General features: G+C 52.8%; 9 protein-coding genes across 9 annotated transcripts; 3 read left to right on the top strand and 6 right to left on the bottom strand.

Moving 5' to 3' along the window:
- Positions 1–39: 39 nt before the first annotated feature.
- Positions 40–1,496, bottom strand: BD324DRAFT_635365 (hypothetical protein). Its single transcript, XM_022016804.1, has one exon. The coding sequence runs from the start codon at positions 1,361–1,363 to the stop codon at positions 107–109; it is 1,257 nt and encodes a 418-aa protein (XP_021869098.1). The 5' UTR covers positions 1,364–1,496; the 3' UTR covers positions 40–106.
- Positions 1,497–3,153: 1,657 nt separating this feature from the next.
- Positions 3,154–4,514, bottom strand: BD324DRAFT_653110 (hypothetical protein; the record flags this gene model as incomplete). Its single annotated transcript, XM_022018609.1, has 6 exons — positions 3,154–3,623; positions 3,668–3,783; positions 3,820–3,902; positions 3,943–4,131; positions 4,197–4,359; positions 4,402–4,514. The coding sequence occupies 6 exons, from the start codon at positions 4,512–4,514 to the stop codon at positions 3,154–3,156; spliced, it is 1,134 nt and encodes a 377-aa protein (XP_021869097.1).
- A 675-nt stretch (positions 4,515–5,189) lies between these two features.
- Positions 5,190–7,066, top strand: BD324DRAFT_583003 (autophagy protein; the record flags this gene model as incomplete). The annotated part of the gene is made up of 8 exons (XM_022013592.1): positions 5,190–5,439; positions 5,477–6,259; positions 6,295–6,546; positions 6,583–6,614; positions 6,651–6,680; positions 6,716–6,758; positions 6,796–6,855; positions 6,891–7,066. The coding sequence occupies 8 exons, from the start codon at positions 5,190–5,192 to the stop codon at positions 7,064–7,066; spliced, it is 1,626 nt and encodes a 541-aa protein (XP_021869096.1).
- A 305-nt stretch (positions 7,067–7,371) lies between these two features.
- On the top strand, positions 7,372–9,251 carry BD324DRAFT_643341 (putative hexose carrier protein; the record flags this gene model as incomplete). The annotated part of the gene is made up of 10 exons (XM_022017538.1): positions 7,372–7,479; positions 7,516–7,756; positions 7,792–7,927; positions 7,964–8,420; positions 8,458–8,649; positions 8,686–8,784; positions 8,818–8,849; positions 8,886–8,918; positions 8,955–9,021; positions 9,057–9,251. The coding sequence occupies 10 exons, from the start codon at positions 7,372–7,374 to the stop codon at positions 9,249–9,251; spliced, it is 1,560 nt and encodes a 519-aa protein (XP_021869095.1).
- A 69-nt stretch (positions 9,252–9,320) lies between these two features.
- Positions 9,321–11,938, bottom strand: BD324DRAFT_653107 (hypothetical protein; the record flags this gene model as incomplete). The annotated part of the gene is made up of 13 exons (XM_022018608.1): positions 9,321–9,718; positions 9,755–9,908; positions 9,946–10,084; positions 10,116–10,140; positions 10,180–10,221; positions 10,256–10,366; positions 10,401–10,540; positions 10,576–10,740; positions 10,776–10,836; positions 10,871–10,924; positions 10,960–11,180; positions 11,215–11,766; positions 11,811–11,938. 13 exons carry the CDS (start codon positions 11,936–11,938, stop codon positions 9,321–9,323), a joined length of 2,190 nt encoding a protein of 729 aa, XP_021869094.1.
- Positions 11,939–12,049: 111 nt separating this feature from the next.
- Positions 12,050–13,928, bottom strand: BD324DRAFT_583230 (putative alpha-glucosidase; the record flags this gene model as incomplete). Its single annotated transcript, XM_022013608.1, has 6 exons — positions 12,050–12,539; positions 12,577–12,776; positions 12,810–13,005; positions 13,042–13,447; positions 13,483–13,689; positions 13,727–13,928. The coding sequence occupies 6 exons, from the start codon at positions 13,926–13,928 to the stop codon at positions 12,050–12,052; spliced, it is 1,701 nt and encodes a 566-aa protein (XP_021869093.1).
- Positions 13,929–14,336: 408 nt separating this feature from the next.
- On the top strand, positions 14,337–16,091 carry BD324DRAFT_583082 (general substrate transporter; the record flags this gene model as incomplete). The annotated part of the gene is made up of 3 exons (XM_022013593.1): positions 14,337–14,521; positions 14,561–15,342; positions 15,397–16,091. The coding sequence occupies 3 exons, from the start codon at positions 14,337–14,339 to the stop codon at positions 16,089–16,091; spliced, it is 1,662 nt and encodes a 553-aa protein (XP_021869092.1).
- A 535-nt stretch (positions 16,092–16,626) lies between these two features.
- Positions 16,627–19,885, bottom strand: BD324DRAFT_657714 (K, P-type ATPase). Its single transcript, XM_022018869.1, has 2 exons — positions 19,762–19,885; positions 16,627–19,725 (listed from the first exon to the last, which is right to left on the bottom strand). The coding sequence occupies exons 1-2, from the start codon at positions 19,858–19,860 to the stop codon at positions 16,702–16,704; spliced, it is 3,123 nt and encodes a 1,040-aa protein (XP_021869091.1). The 5' UTR covers positions 19,861–19,885; the 3' UTR covers positions 16,627–16,701.
- BD324DRAFT_635358 (hypothetical protein) lies at positions 19,886–22,073 on the bottom strand. Its single transcript, XM_022016803.1, has 5 exons — positions 21,625–22,073; positions 21,468–21,590; positions 21,082–21,431; positions 20,720–21,042; positions 19,886–20,685 (listed from the first exon to the last, which is right to left on the bottom strand). The coding sequence occupies exons 1-5, from the start codon at positions 22,064–22,066 to the stop codon at positions 20,229–20,231; spliced, it is 1,695 nt and encodes a 564-aa protein (XP_021869090.1). The 5' UTR covers positions 22,067–22,073; the 3' UTR covers positions 19,886–20,228.
- Between the last annotated feature and the right edge of the window lie 276 nt (positions 22,074–22,349).

The raw sequence follows: 22,349 nt of genomic DNA, 5'->3' as shown, positions 1-22,349 counted from the left end.
CAGTCGCCGTGTCTCCTGAGAAAACAAAACACGCGCTACCATCCCCTATGCGTTACCACGTCAGAGTATCTCACACGTCGTGTTCAACCTACATCTAGATAAACACCTAGTTGCTTCCAAATTTAGACGAGTCAGACCACTGGAACAAATACAAGGGCATCGTATAATAAGACACCCCGTTGACTTGCTGGTAGGCCGTGTACGAGACGTACAAGAACTGGGAGTTCTGAGACATCTCAGGGTGAGCAGCCACCGTGTACCCATACGGGTTTCCATGGGGCAGGACTGCAATATCTTGCACCGTCGTCCAAGGCCCATATGGGTTCTGCGACGTGGATACACCAACATGCACACCATCAGACGCCCCGATGTGTGTCTGACCCACCCAGACGTACCGGCCGATGTACGTGGAGTAGAAGAAGGTGCCCTGGCCCTCATTGGGTACTGAGGCGATGAGGTTGGTGGAGGTGGTATTGATGGTGGGCTGCGTGCTGGTCCATGTACCGTCGGTTCGATAATAGGTGTACTTCGATATATCCAGGTAAGAGCCCAGTGGGACCCGCGCCAAGCCTACGCTGCGGGCGCTCAATTCCTGTCCATAGAGGTAAAGATAGCCGTCCGAAGGATTCGAGATGCCCCCGTAGGCACCATAGCAATAGGCGCCCCTGGGAAAGAATCCTTCGTTGATGAGGTTCACAGTCGGCATGACGTTGGGATCGGCATTGTGGTTGTATGTCAAGAAGTAGAGGGAACATTGGAAGTTGGGATTGATGTATCCATTGGTGCTGTTGACGACTGGGATAAAAGCGGTCATGAATGTCGCTCCGGATGGGCTGTTTACAACGTAGGCTGGGGCGTTGGGATACAGGACGACCTGAGCACCTTCACACGAACTACCGTACTGATTGCCGTCGGCTGAACACTCGTCACCATTCTGGACGTAGGGGAAGTATGCCCCGTTGTGACCATTACCGTACTGTAGGAGTTGCTTCGAGAATGGTGCGGTAAGTTGCTGCTGGCCTTGACTTGGTGGAACATTCTGCAGATCTGCGCCAAGAATCGTCACGTTAGACCAACTTGCACTGGATCGAATTGGGAACGAAGCGCGAGTGATGTCCTGTTCAGTGAGGATCTGGGTGTCACGGCAGATCCAGAAAACTCGGCCATCGACGAGCTGTGTGGTGCTGACGCAGGAGTCGCGCATCAAGTTCGGATCAAGAGAGATGGCTGCAGGTCCAACAGAGGGGTTGGCAAAGTCGGGATTGATGTAGGATCGAGAGACCAGCTCAAGACTGGGTGTTGGAGCAGCAGCAGTCAGGGCAGTCGCCCCAAAGGCAATCACGAGTCGGATAAGGGCAATCATCTCGCGAGGGATGCTCGTTCTGATGCAAAGGGCGTTAGATGGTAGCAGGCCTCAGACTTTATATCGTCAGCAGGCTCTGTATTAGCCTGTGCAGGCTGATTTGTGGGGAGCCACGGGTCTGAGGATATTAAGCGTTCAGATATGGGGATTAGCATGCGGGGCATGATCACCGCAAAGGAGAAGGATTTCACCAGGCACTGCCAAGCATTTCACTGTCGGTTGAGATTCGGAGACGTTCTGATCTTTATTAATTGGCTAAAAGCAGTCAGTGAGGAGGGGTTTGCGTCTGAATCATGAAATGTCCCGGTGACTCTCATTCTCAGCAAGTACATCGCGCAACCCGTGCATATCTTTGGTGCTTCGAAGCTTCGGCGGACGAATGAGCCTGGTCCTCACTTTCAAAAGGGGGATCGGGCATGCCTGTTAATACCGGGTGAGATGCCTTCGGCTGAATGCGAAATCGAACAGGCATGTACTCACGCCTCTGTCAGGTATATACCCATCCTACTTGAGGGTCCTATCTCAATAGTAACATTTGGGAATAGAGCGACAGGCTGGGTAGCTCAAAGACAATGAATACAGCTGTTGAGCTTTGGGATTCGGATCCGAGTATTTGGTTCCGTCCCCCCACACGAGGATAGAGTCTGCTACGGTAGCCTCGCTAGCTGATGGACTCCACTGGAATGTCTCACTCCAAATGGCGGAGGGAGCCCTTCGGTGTCAAGGGGGGCGAGGATCCACACATGAATCTACGTGCCGCCGGCGAGCCACTGGCATGCTCAATGTTATTTCTGTGGAACGTTTTGACCAAGATTCACTTTCGACGCGGCATTAGCATTTCGACACAGTGCCTGTCCCCGTTTCGGCGTTGGCTGTGTGATCGACGGTGACGGGCTGTGTGATCGACTCTCTGAAGAGCCTCTCGGCATGAGACTCGCCTCTTGTCATCATTCATCATGGTAACATTGTCAGCTCAAAGGAGCGGGTGGTCCTCGAATACACAAAGGTCACTGCGTACCCAAAGAGTCGATTCCACAAAGTACTCCCAAAGAGTTCGTGCATGCACTTGACATCCCATCTCCTATATGCAGTCGCCAGAATGGGTGTCGGCACGGGTGCGCTGGGGCCAAATGAATCTCACTCGAAGGATAAAGGAGCCTTCAATGTGCCCGTACCACGAAGAAGATCAGGGTCGACAACGTCAGAGTCGGTGACGGCAATCCTCATCACTGTTCTCATCAACATCCGGTCGCTGAGCCAGACACCTGCAGCCAAGCGACATGCTCAGCGGCGATCAGCAGGGTGGATGCTGCATGGTGCGCTCTGAGTGTTCTTGCGACGGGTCGTCGACAATCCGCAATGGATATCGGGACACTTAAATGTACAGAAATTACAGCAGTGGAGTACGTCCGAGACTTGCACTGCAACCCGGGGTCACGCGGTCTGTGTGTGGGATGACAAGGCGTATCCTGCGGCGAGACCGATCGAGCCTGATCGAAATTGACCAGGTCTAGTACAAGGGAGATTATTACTGGGAGCCTGGATGTGCCGGATGCACTGTGTGAACTTAGAGTCTTCGGAAGTACCTCGACGCTAAGCCTCGTTCTGAAATTGGGATGAGTGTGTGAACCGTTAAGTATGACCAGACACGTCCCCTCACGTAGCATTTACCGAAATGATGTCGGTTACTCGATGTGATTAAGGCCAATTCGGTCATCATATGTTTCCGGTTCGCATAGAATTACCAAAAAAAAGAAAAAAAAGGAGAGAGACGAGACGCAGGTCCTTCCTCAGGCCTCGGGCCACAGTCCTGGCAAATGGTTGGCGCATGTAGACTCCACGTCGAGCTCGTGCCAGTCCCCATTCGGTTTGACACCCTTGACCTTGAGGCCTCTCACCCGTTGTCTGACAAATGGTTGAAAGCGGGCAGTGCTATACCACGGCTTGCCCCATAGATCCTGCAAGAGGTTCTTGGTCGCGATGGCGTTGAAATGAAGAGCGGCCGGAATCTGCCCAGTGAGCTGGTTGTGACCCACGCTGGGTAGCATATGCCACGGTATCGGGTCTCCAGGCGAGAAGGATTCGAGACCACCGCTGACCGTGTAATTCCTAGGGCCACTGTGTCCGCAGAGGTGACTGTCGGGATGGACAAGCGTATTGAGCCATATGAGTGAGCTCTCGTCCGAGGCAGAGTTCCAGAAGAGTCGACTGTAGTAGTCTACTCCGAGATCTCCGTGTACCAGAAGAGTATTGAATGCGCCTAAGTGTCAGTTACCATCTCGTGGTTCGACTTGCCTTGATCACCCGGATGTGGATACTTGGGATCACCAATGATCTCGGCCAGGCGCCTGAACAATACCTCCATTTTGCCAGCTCTTCCCAATACGGTTCCACTGTTGGCATGTCGAGGCGTAGGAGAGCTGTACATGTTAGCGGCCATATAGGGTGCTACTCACTGCTCGACCTTCTCAACGTGCTTCATGTGAGGCTCCCAAAGACCAATAGGAAGGGGGCTCTGCGGTGCACCTTGGCATTCGTGCTGTCACAGTTCAGTATAATGAACGGAGATCATCACATACCGAAGGCCATGAATTTGGGACACAGTGACGTTCCGCACCTACCAGAACATCTTTACCGTATTCGAGAAAACGTCTCGCTACGTCTGCAGGTGGCAGCTGAAGCCAGACATCCAGAGCATCCACCAGGAAGACAAGGTCGTTCTCAGGGAATTGCAGATGCTTGGCCTGGAACAGTTTGTCAAGCTCTGGCTACGGTCAGCAGCGAACCAATATGAGAGCTTGCCAAAGATTTTCGCCTTGTGGGTGCCGAATACTGGCAATTCGACATCCCAATTCATTATGATTGGATCATACCCAGTCATGATGGCTCCTAGCAAGGCACGACAGAACTTCGGGGTCTTGACAGCGGCATCTTTCGTGATGGGTAGCAATAGATGGACCGGAGGTATTTCGCCTTTGGTGGGACATGCTTTGAGTCTGACGGTGTGAGAGCTCGGACCCAATTCGGACAGGACTCACGATCCTCGCTTCGACCGCAACAAAGGAAGAAGCACTAACAGGGCTGCCAGAGCCAACAAGCCAGTCTTGATCCATCGCTTGTTGAGTAACGGACTAGACCGAGCCCACGGCATGCTTCGTGGATGACGAGGGCTGTGAATTGCAGGATGCAGAAAGAGGATCTTCGCTAGGCACAGCGCAAGCGCCACACGATCAAAATACCGAAACGCCGCTCAGGGTCACCTGTGTGACTTGAGAAGTGTGAACTTCCACCGCGATCACTTTTAGTGCGCGACATGTACAGATGAAGCACGAGGAGTGGTGAAATTCGGGACAGGAGGCCTTACGGTGCCGAACGAGGCTCGTGCATCGATGAAAGTCAGACGATCCCTCGTCCACTCTGTCCACGATCTATTTCTGCGATTCAGCAAAGTCCTGACAGGATCGATATTTCCGCATCATACTTCGGCAATCTGCCGTTGCCACGCTTCTTTGCGAGAGCTCTGCCAAGAGGTCTATGCCATGAGGTTTCGAGAAGCCTTTGAGCGCAACACGCAGCGGAACGTCTCGGCTTGCCTCGCGCGAACTCTGTGCGGAAGTCGGTAAACATGCCTCCACATTTTGTAAATTCCGTTTTCGCGGACCCTCGCTTCGTCTAGCGGAGCCTCGTGTGAATAGCTCGTTAGCGTCAACCTTGCAGATTTGCAGGCTGATAACCTGACGAATCAGCCTCATTTCCATGATGATATCTCCTCGAAACTTGAGGCCGCCAGGCCAATATTCACGGTATAATGTTCAACATCACCAAAATGTCTACCGGCATCCTTCCCGTTGTCGAGAACGTCGACGAAAAGCATGATGACAGTCACCTTGAGTCAGCTGAAATCAAGGCCGACGATGTCATCCTGGGTGACGACCTCACCAGCAAAGTCCCGCACAGCGCGGGTCTGGCCGTCATCGAACAGCGACGAGCCATTCCGCTCGCCGGAAAAAGACAGGTGGCAACGAAGTGGGAGTATTGGACGTTTGTCCTCTTCTTCCTGAACTCAAATGCATCTCGTGAGCAATGAGGACGATTTGAGGCTTATCAAGTTAGCCATAGGTGGGCCAGGAGGGAATATTAGACAGGCCACACTCACACTGTCCCATCCTGATGGCTTCATGAATTGGGCTGGCGCTCGACAGCCAGTCAACACCGTGCTCCTCGATATCTCTGGTATCCTCACTGCTGTTACGGTGGTGGTGATGTTCGTGCTTGGACCATATGCCGATTATGGGAACTGGCGTCCATGGATCATGATTGGGGCAGAGGTGATTACTTGGGGCTGCGAATTTGGCATGATGTCGATCAAGGACGTATCCCAGTGGCAGACAGCAAATGTGCTTTGGGCACTTGGCGGGATTGCCTTGACGATCGTCGGCGCCTTTTATCAGGCGACTTATCCTTCAATGGTTCGAGACCTCCCGAAGATGATACAATCTGAAGAAGACGTTTTGCACGGGTTGAAGTCACCAGAGGAACACGAAAAGCTCGATGCATATGAGAGGGCGAAGATCTTCAACTGGTGCAACATTTGGGGGTCCTTTGGCTCTGTGGTCGTTTTCGGGATCGGCATCGCAGTCTCAAAAGCTGTCGGGTTCGCCGATACCAGCGCCTTGCTGCATGCTTATCGCGTCTTAATGGCTTATTACACACCGATCGCCATTCTGGTGACTGTCCCGTACTTCATCTGTATGAAGTGGCGCCCCGCTCAGCAGGTCCCATCCGGTTACTCCATGTGGACTGTCGGACCAAGGCAGGTCATTTACGCGGGGAAAAGCATCGTACAGCTCAAACAATGCCTCTTGTACCTGTGTGCCTACGTTTTTCTCTTCGAAGGTAAGCGTCCAGCGGAACAGCAAGCTCAGGCTCAGCTATCGGCGCGTTTCTGAGCATTTATTTCATCCTCCAACTGGAGACGATACACTACAATCCTGTAATCAGCACGGCGTTTAATCTCGTTGGCGACCTGTGCGGCGGCGCGGGGTGCGCCGTGATCTTATACCTGCACCGCCGTTACGATTGGAAGGTCAAGTGGATCATGTTCGTTAGCGCAATTTTCAGTCTGTTCCCATGCCTGTGGGGCGCCCTGGGCTCATTCACGCACAAGATCGGTTTTCACAATGGTGAGCAAGGAATGCTTTCATGCAGCTGACCCAAAGTGTGGGAATTCTGGTTTATGCAAGTTTGGAATGTGAGCAAATGCCACTGTACGTTTTCTGACTTGTAGCTCGTTACTTCGGCCTGCTCCTCTTACAATGTGGGTCATGATCCGCCACCAAACTGATCCCACAGGTGACTATGATCTCTGAGGTTGCTCCCGCCACAAAGCTCTTCAGTAGGTGAAACCCGTAATTGTCGCGCTGACCCTTCAGTGTTCTATTCCCTGTTCAATACCATTTCCAAGAGTACGGGGTTCGCGGGGCCCTTCATCAGTGAGCGGTAGATCGTAGCCGGATCTGACGCTTAGCCGCTGCAATCATCAAGCAATCGCACGGAAACAACAATTACGCCTTTTGGTTCCTGGTCGGCCTGGGTATCATCGCCATTGTCTTGTTGTACTTTGTTGACACTGACAAGGCCAAGATTGACTGCGCAGTCTGTGAGTGTGGCAGAGCCGGATACCGGATATCGCTGAGAGTTTAGGGGCCGAGCAAGAAGCGGCTGAACGATATTCCGAGGAGCAAAGAATGCAAGGAAGAGCGAACAATGAGTTGGAGAAGGCTACCCAGGCGTGATCACTGAATCTGCGGAGCAACCGCCGAGGTTTCCGGGGAGAACCACCGAGTTTGCCCTATGTGGCAATGAGTCAAAAAATACTTTCGGTAGATGAACGGTACGGTAAAGTAGCGGCAATGTGAACCCAGCGTGTCCATCCACAAGATGATAAGATGTTATTACAGATGTCTCATCAATGACCCAGCATTGATCTTCTCTCTTGACTGGTCAGAATGGGTCTCGTCAAGTTGCCTTCAGGCACGTGGATGCCAGCATGGGTCCCCGAGAGCAGTCTTGTCCTCTCCGTCCTACTAGTCCTCTGCTCTGCAGCTCAGAGTCTGGTGAGTAGCTCTCGAGAATCCGCTCTGACTACTCAGACCACTGGATATGATGGCAGCATGCTGAACGGGGTCAATATTCTGCCTCAATACACAAACTATTTTCAGTTGTCCACCGGCGAACTCGCCCTCAACACATGCTCAGTATATATTGGCGGAGCGCTAGCTCCTTTGTGTACAGGGTATTTCCTCGATCGTCTCGGAAGGAGAATGACCCTGCTCTGGTCCACCTGCCTCATGGTCGTGGGCGTTATTCTGCAGACAGCAGCGACAAGCGTCCGTGAGCTACATCCATCGTTCTCGACTAATCCCCAGCCATGTTCCTCGCAAGTCGGATTGTGCTTGGCTTTGGTAACTCTATTGCCGGTGCCGCCGGTGCGGTCTACCTATCCGAGACATTCAAGGCAACTTGGCGTGCATGGGGTGTTGGACTCTATAATGACAACTACTAGTAGGCAGATCAGCCATGCCATTGCTCACTCGACAGTGTCGGAGGTCTCATCGCGGCCGGTCTGACCCTAGGCACAGCCAACATCCAGAATACTTGGGCCTGGCGACTGCCTTCCCTGTTCCAGGGCGTGTTCTCTGTCATCTGCATTATTATCATTCCATTTATCCCCGAATCCCCAAGGTGGCTTGAGCACAAAGGACTGCACGCCGAAGCTCAGCTGGTCCTCGCTCGGGTCAATGCCAATGGTGATTCGGACGATCCGGTAGTCCTGCTTCAACATCAGGAGATTGTCGATCAATTGGCGTGGGAGCAAGACCAAGGTCAAAGAACCTCATGGAGGCAAATGTTCACCAATCGGAGTTCGCGCAAGAGGCTTTTGATCGCGGTCACCCCGGCGATTTTCAGTGTTATTGCAGGTTATCCATCTGGGTACTATCTTGGAACACAGCTCGAAAATGTCGGAGTGACGAGTACTACCGCTCAGTTACAAGTCGTGAGTATCCTTCCGGTGATTTCTCACTGATTCACAGAACGTGGTTCTCAACATCTTTGCCCTCGCATGCGCACTCTTCGGTACCCAGCTGTGTGCTCGCTGGGGTCGCAAGCCCGTCGGCATTCTCACGCAGGGATTGTGCACCTTTTTCATGCTCGTCTTGGGCATTCTCAGTAAGGAGTATGCATTGAGCACGTACAAACCGGGGGTTTATGGGGCAATCGCATGCGTGGGTAGAGTGGGCTCAACCATGCTGACGGACCAGATCTTCCTGTTCACAGGATCTTACAGTATCGGCTGGACCCCACTGCTCTTCCTGTATCCTCCAGAGATCCTCAACTATTCGATCCGCGCCAATGGAATGGTGAGCTATCTGATAGACCCGAGTTCATGACAGGCCTTCTGTCAATTTGCCAACAACGCCATCGCGTAAGCATTGAAGTCAGTCTCTCGCTGATGATGCAGTACAGTGTTCCTCTATGCCATGCCAATTGGCCTGTAAGTCAGACTCATTCTCATGCCGCTCACTATCAGTGACAAGCTGGGCTGGAAGATCTACCTCATCAACGTCGGGTGGGATGTTGTCCTCACAGCGATTGTCGTGAGTGCCCAAGCATGCTCGGCGCTGAATCCCAGGCCCTTTATTGGGTCGAGACCAAGGGCAAGACTTTGGAGGAAGTGGATGCGATTTTCGATGGCATTCGACACAGCAACATGCCCGAGCTCGAAGACTTGACCACTGGTAAGGTGGACGGAGCTTTGGTGGTACAACAAGCGGCGCATCGGGGGCAGGAAGTCGAGAGCGAGAAAGACGCCGCGGCGGTAGCTTAGCATATGGACCTGCAATCGCGTTCGAATGCATTATTGTACAGGTATTTGGAAGCGTGCCAGTTTATGAGGTCACTCCTGTCTGCCAAAAAAATCTTGGTATGGGTGCGAATCCTGCAAACCCCCGTATGGTTGTTCCTCAAGCCAGGGCATCGGATGCTGTTCAAACGGATCATTGTTGTTGAATGATTCCCACCCTGCGGTAGGATTGCCAGTGTCAAACAACCCAGCGAAAGGATCAGAGAGGTCAGGCTGCACTGGGCCCACGTTGCTGGTGTTCAGCATCTGTTCTGCAAGGAAAATGTCGAAATCCAGTGGACTTTGGGTGACCTGATGCGAAGAGCTCGATTCAATAGAATGGGTGTCAGACATGGTCCTTGAGGACACGTGCGGGGCACGCCCGAATACACCCTTGCGTCGGGCCTTTTGGACCACGTGTCGAAGCTGCTGTGCGAAGTGAACGCCAGGAACTAATAGTTAGTGCGCTCCTCCCCACCCTTGCTTACAAGTGTCTAGGACATCTGCCAGTTGCGTGATGTCGTTCGCTGCTTGCCTTTGATCCACGTGTTCAGGAAAAAGGGTCGCGAGTCGGATGTATATTCGCGCTACACCTGCCAATGCCACATGCGAGTAATGATTTGCTCCCTTGAGCTTGTATTTCTGGATTGTTGAGCCCCGTCGAGATAGAGGGACTCACCTCTCGTCCCAAGATGCGCCTCGCCACCAGTCCGGCGGACTCTAAAGCCGACAAAAGCCACTCCCGACGATGGAGAGAGAGACTTGACACATCCCCAGGCCCTTCGACGTATCGCAGAAGACTCGAATTGGCAATCACACTGAAGTGAGCACAATCAGACCTCGGCTCACATTGCAAAACAAAGCTGAGTTGACACTGTCCATTAGCCCAGCTCCCTTCCCACGTTTGACTCACGATCGGTCAAGAGGATGTCGTCTTCGGAGACGCCCTTGGCGACTGTACGTGAGCGAGGTCTAGATACACCACTCACTATAGTACTTCGTCCATCGCCTCTCCCAGCCTGGCGCGCCGTCGTTGAAGATACGCAGCGCTTGATCATGATTCTCATAGGTCTCAGAAAGCGTGACCCGGAAGAGAGGGACTGGGGTCAGCGTCTAGTCGATCCTATAGCTCACCCCGCAGGATTAACAGTTCGCAAGATGCTATCAGGCGGCTATCCGAGGGCAATGATAATGGATGATCCAGTAAAGCATCGGCGTTAGCCAATACGTCCGTATCGGTTATAAGCAGCGGGCGACCATGGTTGTAAGACATTCTAGGGGTCAGGCGGGAGCGTTCGACTTCACTGACTCTATAGCCATTTTGACGACCAACAGCCACAGCCTTGCGCCAACGATCAGACGTTTCTCATCCACAGCGCTCCGGTCATACTCCAGAGGAGACTTGCCATCCTTCAGCCTGTCACCTTTTCTGCGCTGCAATCTAGGTAAACATCGGTAAAGACCCATATCGAAACTAGGATTTAGTTTAAGCGTACATGGGACACTCACGCCATGCTGAGGCAGTGTGATCCAGGACGCCAACCAGTATCTCCCCATGAAGCCAGCAGGACTAATACTCAGCAAAGACCGCAAGCTACACGTACTCATGCCTTGCAAAGCTTCAATCGAGGACACGGGCGAGAAAATGGTCTCCTTCGCTGAGAGATCAGGACCGCATGAGCATTTCACCCACCGAGCTTCTCTGCCTGCTCTCGTAGCACTGCCTGTGTCCGACTCATCGGTTGTCCAGCCTCTTGTATCTTCTTCGCCACGAATAGAACGGCAGTAAGGGCGAAGGCTGATCTGGTGCGGAGACTGAGACGGTCAATGGGCGTCCAGTCAGTCACTTGCCTGAGCCAATTATCTTCTGATGGGTCAAACACGGGCATGAACGGATGGGCAAGTGCAAAGAATCTGCGTTCAGTACATGCGCTCTCCACAAGCTCACAAGTCAAAAAGAGTTCTCGCTTCTGCTTCTGAACATAATCCCAGAGCGATGGGATCAAGCCTCGCCTCGGTCAATTCGCCCGAATGCCTGCTGACACTCAGAATAGTATCATCAAGCGAGTCGATGCGACGACGGTTCGGAGACTGGTCATTCGCGCCTATAATCTGATCCACTCGACGTCCACTGAAGCCTTCTCGCGTCCGCTGGACCGGATGTCCATCCTCTCGCAGCCGCCGTGATGCCTCACGCTTTAGCATTCCCCGCATCAATCCAAGAGCCTCAGTGTCTTCAGACTCGCCATCTTCATCGTCATCGCCACTGCCGACGACGGGCTCCAGGCGGTGCATGGCTGGAACAAGGTTATTGGAATTGGCCGAGGTGCTCGCGTGGGCATTTTTCTGCACCCAGTCCTCCAGGGAGAACGGAGCTGGATTGGGAGGTTTCACAAGGGTTCCAGGTCGTGGTTGAGCTTCGTTATGCTGCAACAGAGACACGACCTTGTCCAGCGTTGCCTGAACATGACTCATTTGCGTCTCGAGCGTACCGACCTTGCTGCGGGCGGTCAGACAGTCACTTGCCTTGGGCCCGAGACTCACGCTTTCAGAGCCACTCTAATGCCTCCTCGCCGTTTTTTCGGAGGCTGACCACGCTCATGCCCACTTTGCTTTGCGGAAGAATCCGAGTCCTCTTCAGGCCCCTCATCACGACCATTCTTAGGCGGCATGGTGAACTGGGGCGACAAGATTGTTATGAGAGTGGGAAAAGGGTTTAGTAATGGATGAAAACCGTCATGTGGCGGAATAGTGGCGGGCACCGCTATAGAGCATGCAACTTTCTAGACGCTAGGGCTAGGTGTCAGCCAGACGGTTGTCTCGGGAGGCACCCGATCCGTAACCGCCACGCCGCTCGACAAGACTACAGTACGGCCCTCAGGAATAATATAATCGCTCTCCCCAGCGTTCAAAACAACTTCCCACCCGTTCGGTCGCCTGTAGTGCAGCACTTCTGCCGGACTGTCCAACCATTCAAGTGCTTCGCCACACTGCAAATCCTTGCGCAATGCCATCGCCCGGCGGTAAAGGTTGAGAGTGCTGTCAGGTCTATCTAACGCCGTGTCCACAGCATGCTTGCCCCACCATTCTGGCATAGGCAAATGAGGTTCTTTGCCTTCGCCGAAGCCATGGTGTATGCCCTTTTCGTTCCACGGCAAAGGAACTCGGCAACCGTCTCTGCCAATGATACGCCCTTCTGTACGAAAGAAGTTGGGATCTTGCCTCTCAGCGGCTGGGATGTTTGCTACCTCGGGTAGGCCCAACTCCTCTCCTCTGATGGGTGAGCAAACCTTCTTGTCAATCAACGCACTGATACAGATAGGTGGACCCGGGCAGACCAAGAATCATCATGGTGGCCGCTCTTGCGCATCGCAGACCTCTGGCGGGATCAGTCTTGGGCTGAGTGAAACCACTAGCAAGGTGCATGTTGTAGATAGGAATGTGCGCTTGCAGATCAGAAGACTCAGCAACTGGCATGTCGAGAGAATATCTTGTGGCATGTCGAATGACCTGATGTCAGCAGGGCCAGCAAGGTATTCCCACATCATGGTTGGATAAGACCCAGGTGGAACTGCTGCCGGACTCTTTCAGACCTTCCAGTTGAAAATCGATCGTCTTCCGATACGCGGCGGCGTCAAACTGGTCCAAGAGGATGTCGAAGGAGAACGCTTGACCAAGCGTATCGGGCGATGCATACAAATGTTTCCGGTCCGCGGCGACCCAGCACTCTGCAACGGCGCTGCAATGTCAGCTACGTCTCAACGCTTGGACTCACATCAAAGGCGGGCTATATTCGTTGAAGATCTTTCGCCAGGTTTTGTAAATGTCCTGCACCTCGTCCCGGTCATAGATCGGATGAATCAGGTCTGCGTTACCATTGGAAAGTTTTTTGGCTGTCATCTCTGCTAATTCCTTGTAGCTTGGTAGCTCTCCAGACATGTCCTTGGCACATCCATGAGCGACATCGATCCTGAACCCAGAGACGCCACGATCTCCCCAGAATCTGAACGTCTTGAGGAAATCTGCCTTGACATCCTCGTTGTTCCAATTGAAATCTGGTTGAGAGGAATCAAACCAATGATAGTACCATTGCCCGTCGTTCTGACCGGAAGGCGACCAGGCTGGACCTCCAAAGACAGATTCCCAGTCCGTTGGAGGCTGGTCTTTGTTCGGGCCTTTGCCTACAAGCTGAGCTGAGCAGCCTTTACGCTCTCACCATCCATGAAGATATATCGCTCCCTGGCAGCACTCCCTTTCCCAGCGGCAAGCGCCTCTTTGAACCATTCGTGGTCGTTGCTGGTGTGGTTAGGCACGATGTCGACTATGACCTTGATTCCCGCCTTGTTGAGGGCGGCCATCATTTCGTCAAAGTCGTCAAGGGTTCCGATGCGGGGATCGACATTTCTGTAGTCGGCCACATCGTCTGAGAAGTGAATATACTATCTGGGCTTGGTGCTCACATCCGCCATCCTTGAGAGCGCTGGGGTAAAAAGGACTGAGCCAGACAGCATCTACACCCAATTCGCTCAGGTAGTCCACTCTCGAAGTGATGCCCTTGAGATCACCGATCCCGTCACCGTTCGCGTCAGCGAATGAGCGAGGATAGATCTGATAGACTACCGCTTGTCGCCACCAGTCGGCTTCAAGGGACGATGTCAGCATACTCCGCGTGTGAATGTCTGTAGAGCTCATGGTAAACGGTGTAAATGCAATAATGATTGTTACTCGAAGACCGAGATCGGCGTATTTTCAAATGGTGCGCCTCTTTTCAAGAGTGCGCAACATTTTTTTGAACAAGTCGTGACCAATGGAGCAGGGTAGTTCCATTTTTGAGGGCGTTTTTTTTTTCCAATGGTCCGAGAATGAATGAGGACTCCCTGTGGGGCCGATTATTTTTGTGGCCCCCCTTCACCATACGGCACCTGAAGCCTATGGATAACTCCGAACAGAGGGAAAGTGACGTCTTCCAGACTCGCCTGACAGACGGGTACAGGGGCTATAAAGAGCACGCAGGATGCAATCAATTGACTCACAACCCATCGGCCTCGTCAAATCTGACCATCATTCACCATGTTTGACAGCAACAAGATTGAGACTCATCACGCTGCCGATGTTCAGGCAGACATTCAGAATTACGATGAAGTGGTGGATGCAGCGCGAAATGCCACCGCAACGGAGAAGAAGATGACTTTGATGGAAGGTCTCAGGAGGTATCCGAAGGCTGCTGCATGGTCGATTCTCCTCTCTACTGCCATGTAAGTGTAGACGCGTGGTCTTCGGCTAAACGCTTGAAGCGTCATGGAAGGCTTTGATGTCGTACTCATCAACAATTTTTACGCTTTGCCTCAATTCGCGAGGAAGTACGGCTCACTCGACAATCAGGGCAAGTACAGCATCTCTGCCAAGTGGCAGGCATCTCTCTCAAATGGTGCCCAAGTCGGCGAAATCATTGGACTCGCCTTGAACGGATGGGCCTCAGAACGCTTCGGTTACAAAAAGACAATGATTGCAGCCCTCTCAATGATGATCTGCGCCATCTTCATCCCATTCTTTGCCCACAATATTCAAACCCTTCTCGCCGGAGAGATCATTCAGGGTATTCCCTGGGGTGTCTTCCAGACTTTGACAACCGCGTACGCGGCCGAGGTCTCTCCTGTCGCCCTTCGACCTTACCTTTGCGCTTACGTAAACCTTTGCTGGGTCATCGGTCAACTCATCGCATCCGGAGTTCTTCGGGGCGTGTTACAGTGGGACAGCGAATGGGCGTACCGTGTTCCCTTTGCCTTGCAGTGGCTCTGGCCTGCACCTATCCTTATCGGAACGATCTTTGCTCCCGAATCTCCTTGGTGGCTGGTCCGACGAGGGCATTATGACCAGGCTCGAAGTGTCATCCGAAGACTCAACACGCAAGTTACAGAAAGCGAGCTGGAGGATTCTTTGGCTTTGATGATTCACACCAACGCCATCGAAAAGTCTATGTCCGCCGGTACCAGATACTGGGATTGTTTCACGGGTGTGGATCTCCGACGAACGGAAATCGCGAGTGGTGTCTGGGCCATTCAGAACCTCTGCGGCAGTGAGTCGAATCCATAATCTGGTGTTTGTGACTGTTCTGACCTGGTGTTTGTAGGCGCATTCATGGGCTACTCCACATACTTCCTTGAACAGGCAGGTCTCGCAACCAGCAACGCGTTCAACCTCTCCATCGGTCAATACGCTATTGGCATGTGCGGCACCATTACATCGTGGTTCCTCATGCTTCACGTTGGACGCAGACGGCTCTACCTCGTCGGTCTCATGGGACTTTGCACTCTCTTGGTCGTCATCGGAGGTCTCGGCTTCATCTCCACATCCAGTCTTGGTGCTCAATGGGCAATAGGCGCGCTGTTACTCTGCTACACAGCTTTGTACGACGGCACTGTGGGCCCGGTCTGTTACTCTTTGGTCGCTGAGATCTCTTCTACCCGTCTCCGAGCAAAGACTGTCGTCATCTCCCGAATCGTATACAATATCTTTGGCATCGTCAACGCCATTATCATGCCTTACTTCCTCAACCCAGATCAACTGAACTGGGGAGGAAAGACCGGACTGTTTTGGGCTGGTATGTGCTTCCTCTGCCTCGTCTGGACCTTCTTCCGTGTTCCCGAACCCAAGGGACGAACATATGGGGAGTTGGACGTCTTGTTCGAGAACCGTGTATCTGCACGAAAGTTCCGAACTACCGCCGTAGACCAGTTCGTCTCTCAGCGAAGCTCCTCACCGAGCAAGCTCTTTCAGACCGCCCAGTATGACAACAAAGCGGAGGTAGTACAGAAGGAGATGTAGCTTGTAATTGATTTATCATTAGCATAATAATTTCCATACAGCGATGTACAGCTTTTACAACTTCGTTTCAGCGCGGACTTTGGTCGAGAACAGTGAGTCGTGCTACACTACCGTCCAAAGACATGATGTTGAGCGGGGAGTTCCGGCAAGGATTTCAGACAAGCAGTTCTGAGCAGCTTCGCGGCGTGAAGTGCATGCCAATTGCGGTCGCAGAGCCTCTCTGTGGCACACAACCCACTCACACACTGCGGCTGCGCTCGATGCGAGCTTTGCTTTGACCAGAGCGGGCGATGTGGCAATATGCGCAACTCTATTTTTTGATGGCCGTATGGCACGATTGCGAGCCACAATTTTCAGAACATGAATTTTCTTTGTACTTGCTGCATCTTACCGTGAGCCTTTAGCAGATGCCGTCTTCCTTACGTTGGATCGCACTGTATGTCGCTGATGTTTCGGAGCGAGGGGGAGTGGTGGGACTATCCCCTTGCGCTGAGGAGGTCAGTCAAGAGAACGTTGAGCAAGAACATTCCAGTAGACCAGACTCTCATTGATAGTACAAGTCATACATGAGGTATCCATACACAGTCTAACATCTATGATTCTACCCTTACTACCACGCAATCTTGGCTAGCGGACCTTGTGGGAATGACCTGACGAGGAGCTTCCTCATCTCGTCCATAACCAAGATGCCGACGGCCAGGGGAATAGGCAAGCACCAAAACTTTATCGGGACCGATGCAGTGCCAAACAGTCTTTGCAGCCCAGGCTCTTCAGTGACGAAGATTGCAATAGCCAGACTGACTACCGGACCGACGAACAACCAGGGATTTCGGAAAGGACCTCGTTGCAAGATGGACAATCGCTTGTTGCGAACCGAATGCAGGTTGGCAAATTGAAGAATGACCAAGGTCACAAAGTAGACACATTGACCAGTGTTGAGGAAGTTGTTAAGCTCTGCCTGGGTGTGACCATAGTATCCATCCGAATAATGGGCGAAAGCAAAGAACATTTTGTGCACCGGGATACCCGCGTATGAGTATATGTAGTAAAAGAACATGGCGTGTGCAGTGATCGTCTCGAGCATACCAATGAAGAGGTAAGACTGTCCATAGATTTTGAAGTTGACCAAATGTGACTTTTTCGGATTGCGAGGGGGAAGCGATAGTAGGTCGAACTCCTCCTCCTCAAAGACCAGAGTAAGACAGCACATGAGGTCGGTGAAGCAACAGATGATAATCATAAGGAAAGAGCTCAGTGGCAACGGGCAACCGAAGAAGACGTTGAGGAACACGGGCCAGTCTTCGGACCACGATCCGGCGGGTAGCAGATACGAAATGACCTTTTGCAGATTTTGGAAAACCAATCGTCCGAGTCGGATACCCTCGATGATGCTTGAAAAGTCTCCCAAGAGGATCAGATCGGCAGCTTCCATGGCAACTTCGGATCCAGACGCCATGGCGATACCCACGTCGGCTGCCTTGAGAGCAGGTGCGTCGTTGACACCGTCTCCTGTCACGGCGACGACGAAATTTCTGAATCGCAATTCCTCTACGATTTTGAGCTTGTGTTCAGGTGTTGTCCTGGCGAAAACGACCTCTTCGTACATGCAGATTTGATCCCATTGCTCAACAGTGACGGCATTCAGATCCTTGCCCTCCACGACGAGAGATCGATCTGAACCATCCGCAGATAGCTTGTCAAAAGTGTCCGGGATATGGGTGAGGATTCCGATCTGCTTGGCAATAGCACCGGCTGTCAGGCCAAAGTCACCCGTGATCATGAAGAATCGAGCACCGCAGCGACGGCAATCGGCAACGGTGCGGGCAGTGTCGGCACGAGGTGGATCAACAATACCGATGAGACCAAGAATAGTGAAGTCGTTGGCTGAGTCGGTGACTGATCGCTCGTACTGAGTAGTGCCGGCCTCGATGTCCGTCTCGAAAGGTTTTTGAGCGACCATGATGACTCGTTGACCCTGCCTGGCCCACGTTTCCTGCTGAGCGATCAAATCGGCCCGCGCTTTGCCTTCCAGCGGGTGAATCGATCCGTCACTGTTCATGATTTGCGTGCAAAGGGGAATGAGGACATCAGGGGCTCCTTTGATCATCAACAGGAGGTCCTTCTCGGGGCGGGCGACGGTGAGCATGTACTTGTTTCGAGAGTTGAAAGGCAGATTGAAGATTTTGGGGACTGCATTGCGATCGACGGCATGCGCGAAACGCAGGCAAGCTCCGTCTGTGGCGTTTCCCTGGATCTTGCGCTCTTCAACAGCAACCGTATCGTCGTCGAATTGAGCATCGTTACACACAGCCATAGCAGTCTCGAGTTGACCATAGGCGGGCACAGTACGGAGGTTGGAAAAGCTCTCGGTAGTGAAAGCCTGGTCCGCAAATCCGATCGAGACTACGGTCATTCGGTTTTCTGTCAATGTGCCAGTCTTGTCTGAGCAGACAATGTTGACACATCCCAAGGTTTCCACAGTGGACAGGGACTTCGGCAGAATGTTGACATTCTTCATCCGCCGAGCGATGTTGCCCAAAGTCATGGCGACGGCGATGGGAAGACCTTCGGGGATGAAAGCGACAACGAGACCCATTACGTCCGTCAGGAAACCAGGGACGTTCAGGAAATCGAAGTGATCCACTCGGAGCCACGCGGCCCAGGTGATAGTCATGATGACGATGAGCGTGACGGTGAGTGCGACGATGATCCAGACAAATCGCGTGATCTCCCTCTGCAAATTGGTTCTACCGTTGGCGGGAGCCGATGTGAGCTTGTTGATTCTGCCCATGAGCGTCTTCGAGCCGGTGAGAACGACGACACCGACAGCGGAGCCATTGCATAAGTGAGTTCCAAGCAAAGCGATGTTCTGAGCCTCCAGGTAGTTGGTCTCGTCGGTGTCGACAACGCCTGCAACCTCCTCCGCCTCTCCAGTGAGAATTGAACGATCGAACTTGAGGTCCGGTGAAGCCTGCAGAATTCGAATGTCGGCCGGAACCCGGTTACCCATGGACATGTGGACTATGTCACCTGTAACGAGATCGGCAGAAGGTACAGAGATCTGTTGTCCATCTCTAGTGACCGTAGCATTTTCAGGTACCAAATTGAGGATGCTGTTCATTACCTTCTGAGACGACCAGTCTTGGAAAGCGGAAAAGAAAGCCTGAAGTAAGATAACGATGATGACCAAAATACCGAGAGCGAGATTGTATGGAGCGGGCGGATCACCTAGGGGCTTCCAAGAAATGAAGAAGATGATGACACCGATCCACAAAACTGAGCAGAAATCCCCAAAGAGATACCTGAGAATCTTCTTCCAATATTGAGGGTTTCCCTTGGACAGCCTATTCGGACCATTACGTTGCAGACGCTTAGCGGCGGCAGCCTTGTCGAGACCAAGTGTGCGGGAGACATTCAGACGCTGACAGACTTCGTCTGCGGGAAGGGTGTGATAGTCGAGTTTGGCGAAGAATTCGGCGTCACTGGGATTTTCTTTGGCTTCTTTGTGCTGCTCGAATCGTTGTGAGTCATAGACGTGAATGGACAACGTTCTGTACTCTATCGGAATCCGATTGTTCCGCGTCGAGCTCTGAGGAGGTAGCTCATAATTGATCGTCCTGGTGCGAAGGAATTCCTGGAGCGTCAATGGTGCCACATTGGATCAACTCACTTTGCCAGTAGATGGACCCACTGCGGTCGAGCCACCGCTGGTGACCTTTTCGAGATCGTTGGCCTTTTCCAAGTCTTCTTCAACGTATCCAGACGACATGGTCAGTAGGAGTGGCGACGTCAAAGGGGGATCGAGGTCACCACCATCAGTATGTGGTTATATAGGGCGCTTTCGTGCTTTTTCCTCCAACACGTGAACGTAGGCAAATCCCGCACACCGAAATGTGTCTTTTGAGAAATCGCTCAACCACGTGCAGCGGATCGGATCTGGACTGCAATGGCTGCATCAAGACTGCGACGCTGGTATTGAAACCGCTCCAAACAAGGACTGAAAATACCTCGAAATAGATTACCGCTGATCGAAAATATGCAAGCGCTGTATTGAGACTTTTCATCTCCCGGTGGGCGACCGGGTTGCCAATCTGACCATTTTCTTTCCACAAGCGGGTTGAGCGAATATTTTCCTGGTCAATTAGCCGGGACACTAAAATCCAACACGCGGATACACATGCCAGAGGCCTGCAATGCCTCCATGGGCAGCTGAGCATGCGGATTCGCCTCATGTTCGCCTGCCGCCCAATATGAAAAGTATAATTTTTTTCGATCCATCTGGACACATGAAGCCAATGAGAGGCCTTCTGGGTGCATACCCAGCGGAGCATGAACGTTTAGGTGGGGGGGTGTCGAAGCCAGAGATCGCGTGTCAAACGAGATGAGAGCGGTGGACATGACCGCCGCGACCTGGGTGTCGTGCACCGCCAGCAGATGGACCGCGGAACCAGTGCCCAGCCAAACGGTACTATCGACTACTCTTCTTTGCCTCTCTTCAAAGCTTGGGCTGGCCAAGGCGGCGCGGTAGTTTCGGACAATGAGGATGACCCCGAGTCTGGCGGTGCAGATGAGATCCGTGGGAGTGTAGTGACATCTGCTATCAGGCACGCATTTTTCAACGCGCTCACGCTGTAAAGTCCATGACGACTGAGTCTGAGCCTCGCTGCCTCGTCAAGCCTGCTTCTGTGGATCTCTCGAGAACTCGTCGCCACACGTCACTCCCCCGATCGGTGGCGGTCAATTCGGCCCGCCCCATAGCCATACGCCCATTCGGCGATTGAACAGGAGCAACATCGTGGAGAGTGTCGAGCGCGAACGCCTGCGAAGCAGTTGTGTAAATATTCTCCGGATCTGGTGGGAAGGACAAGATGTGTGTCCGAGTTCTGCGGGAATAGATGTGCATTTGCAGCAATGAGCAGACAAAGATATACTCTTCGTCAAATTCCACGTACTGAACAGTCAGTCCCATCGGGAATTCCATTCCACTCACTTGCACCGAGTGTCTCTGCCCCTGGGGTATGGAGATCCGCTCAACCCGGCTTGCATCGTCCAGATCCCAAATGTACAAGGCTTCGGAGCCGGCTGTGGCCAACACGGCTCTCTCCTTCTGTCCCTCACGATCGACCCTGGCTCGGAACGCGTGACATTCAGTGGGCGGGGAGATGGTACGGTAGTAGAGTAGATGTCCACGAGGCAGTGCCCGAGCCCAAGTCTTGCCGTTGAATCCCGGTGAGCCTACCGCCGAGGCGGTCAGACGAGGTCGTTGATTAGGAGCGGGAGTAGGATGATTCGAGCGATTGATAGCCGATTGTGTACGGTAAACCTGAAGAGTGAGGTTGACTGCCGTCAGCCGGCGAGGTGGAGTCGAAGACTTACCCTCGCCGATGTCAAAAACTACATGCCCCATGGCCAATTCCACATGTGCCGCTGGATGCACATCTCGGATGTGAGAGATCGGACCGAGAAGTTGTGGGCTTGTGTCATGAATCACAAGGCCGCCTGAGGTCAGCGGTCATCATCAGAGTCGACCAACCCATCCGACTCGACACAATAGTTGTCTGCTGTTCTGGATCTATTTGGAATCGCCAGACAGCGTTATCAGCCGGGGCTATCCACCCATCCCGACACCTGCCCCATCTCCAGTTCCTGTCCAACTCAACCCTCGATTTGCATATGCCTCTCCAATCCACTCTGGACTCTTCGTTTGGATCTTGATGCTCCATCTCGTCAGGGTCTCCGGACCAACTGAGGACCGGACGACTCTCGAATGCCTCCAGAAAAGCCATGTGCTTCGCCTCCACCCCGACCGAGCGACATTCCCTTGTCCAGATGCTCTTGGTATGCTTGACTATGAGAGCGCGCCATGAGCGGCAGACCCGCTCGGCGTTAAGAATAGCCCCGAAGTCTGCATTCGCAATGATCGTCAAGAACAGAGAGGCCCCCAGACGCTGTAGCGGGTCAGAAGTGTCGTTCATGCCGTGGTATGTGGACATTCTAGAAGAAGGTGAAGGTGACAGGCTAAGAGGATGACTCTATGAGATGACGTAAGCTAAACCATGTGGCCCAGCTTCGATCACCTCAGCTGCACGGAGAGATGTCGAGGCATTTGTACCGTCATGTCTCGCACTATTGTTCCTTTTGGGACGAGGAGTTGCTCTGCGCGCCATGAGCATACTACAAACGACATGGATCGACGATGAATTTGCCTGGGCTGCCCGCGATAACTTGTCCACCTTGCCTTTACCTCTTACTCAAGCA

Source organism: Kockovaella imperatae (assembly GCF_002102565.1).
Source record: "Kockovaella imperatae strain NRRL Y-17943 chromosome Unknown BD324scaffold_13, whole genome shotgun sequence".
Lineage (NCBI taxonomy): Eukaryota > Fungi > Basidiomycota > Tremellomycetes > Tremellales > Cuniculitremaceae > Kockovaella > Kockovaella imperatae.
The sequence above is the reverse complement of the archived record's forward strand: the minus strand, read 5'-3'. Positions and strand labels throughout refer to the sequence as shown.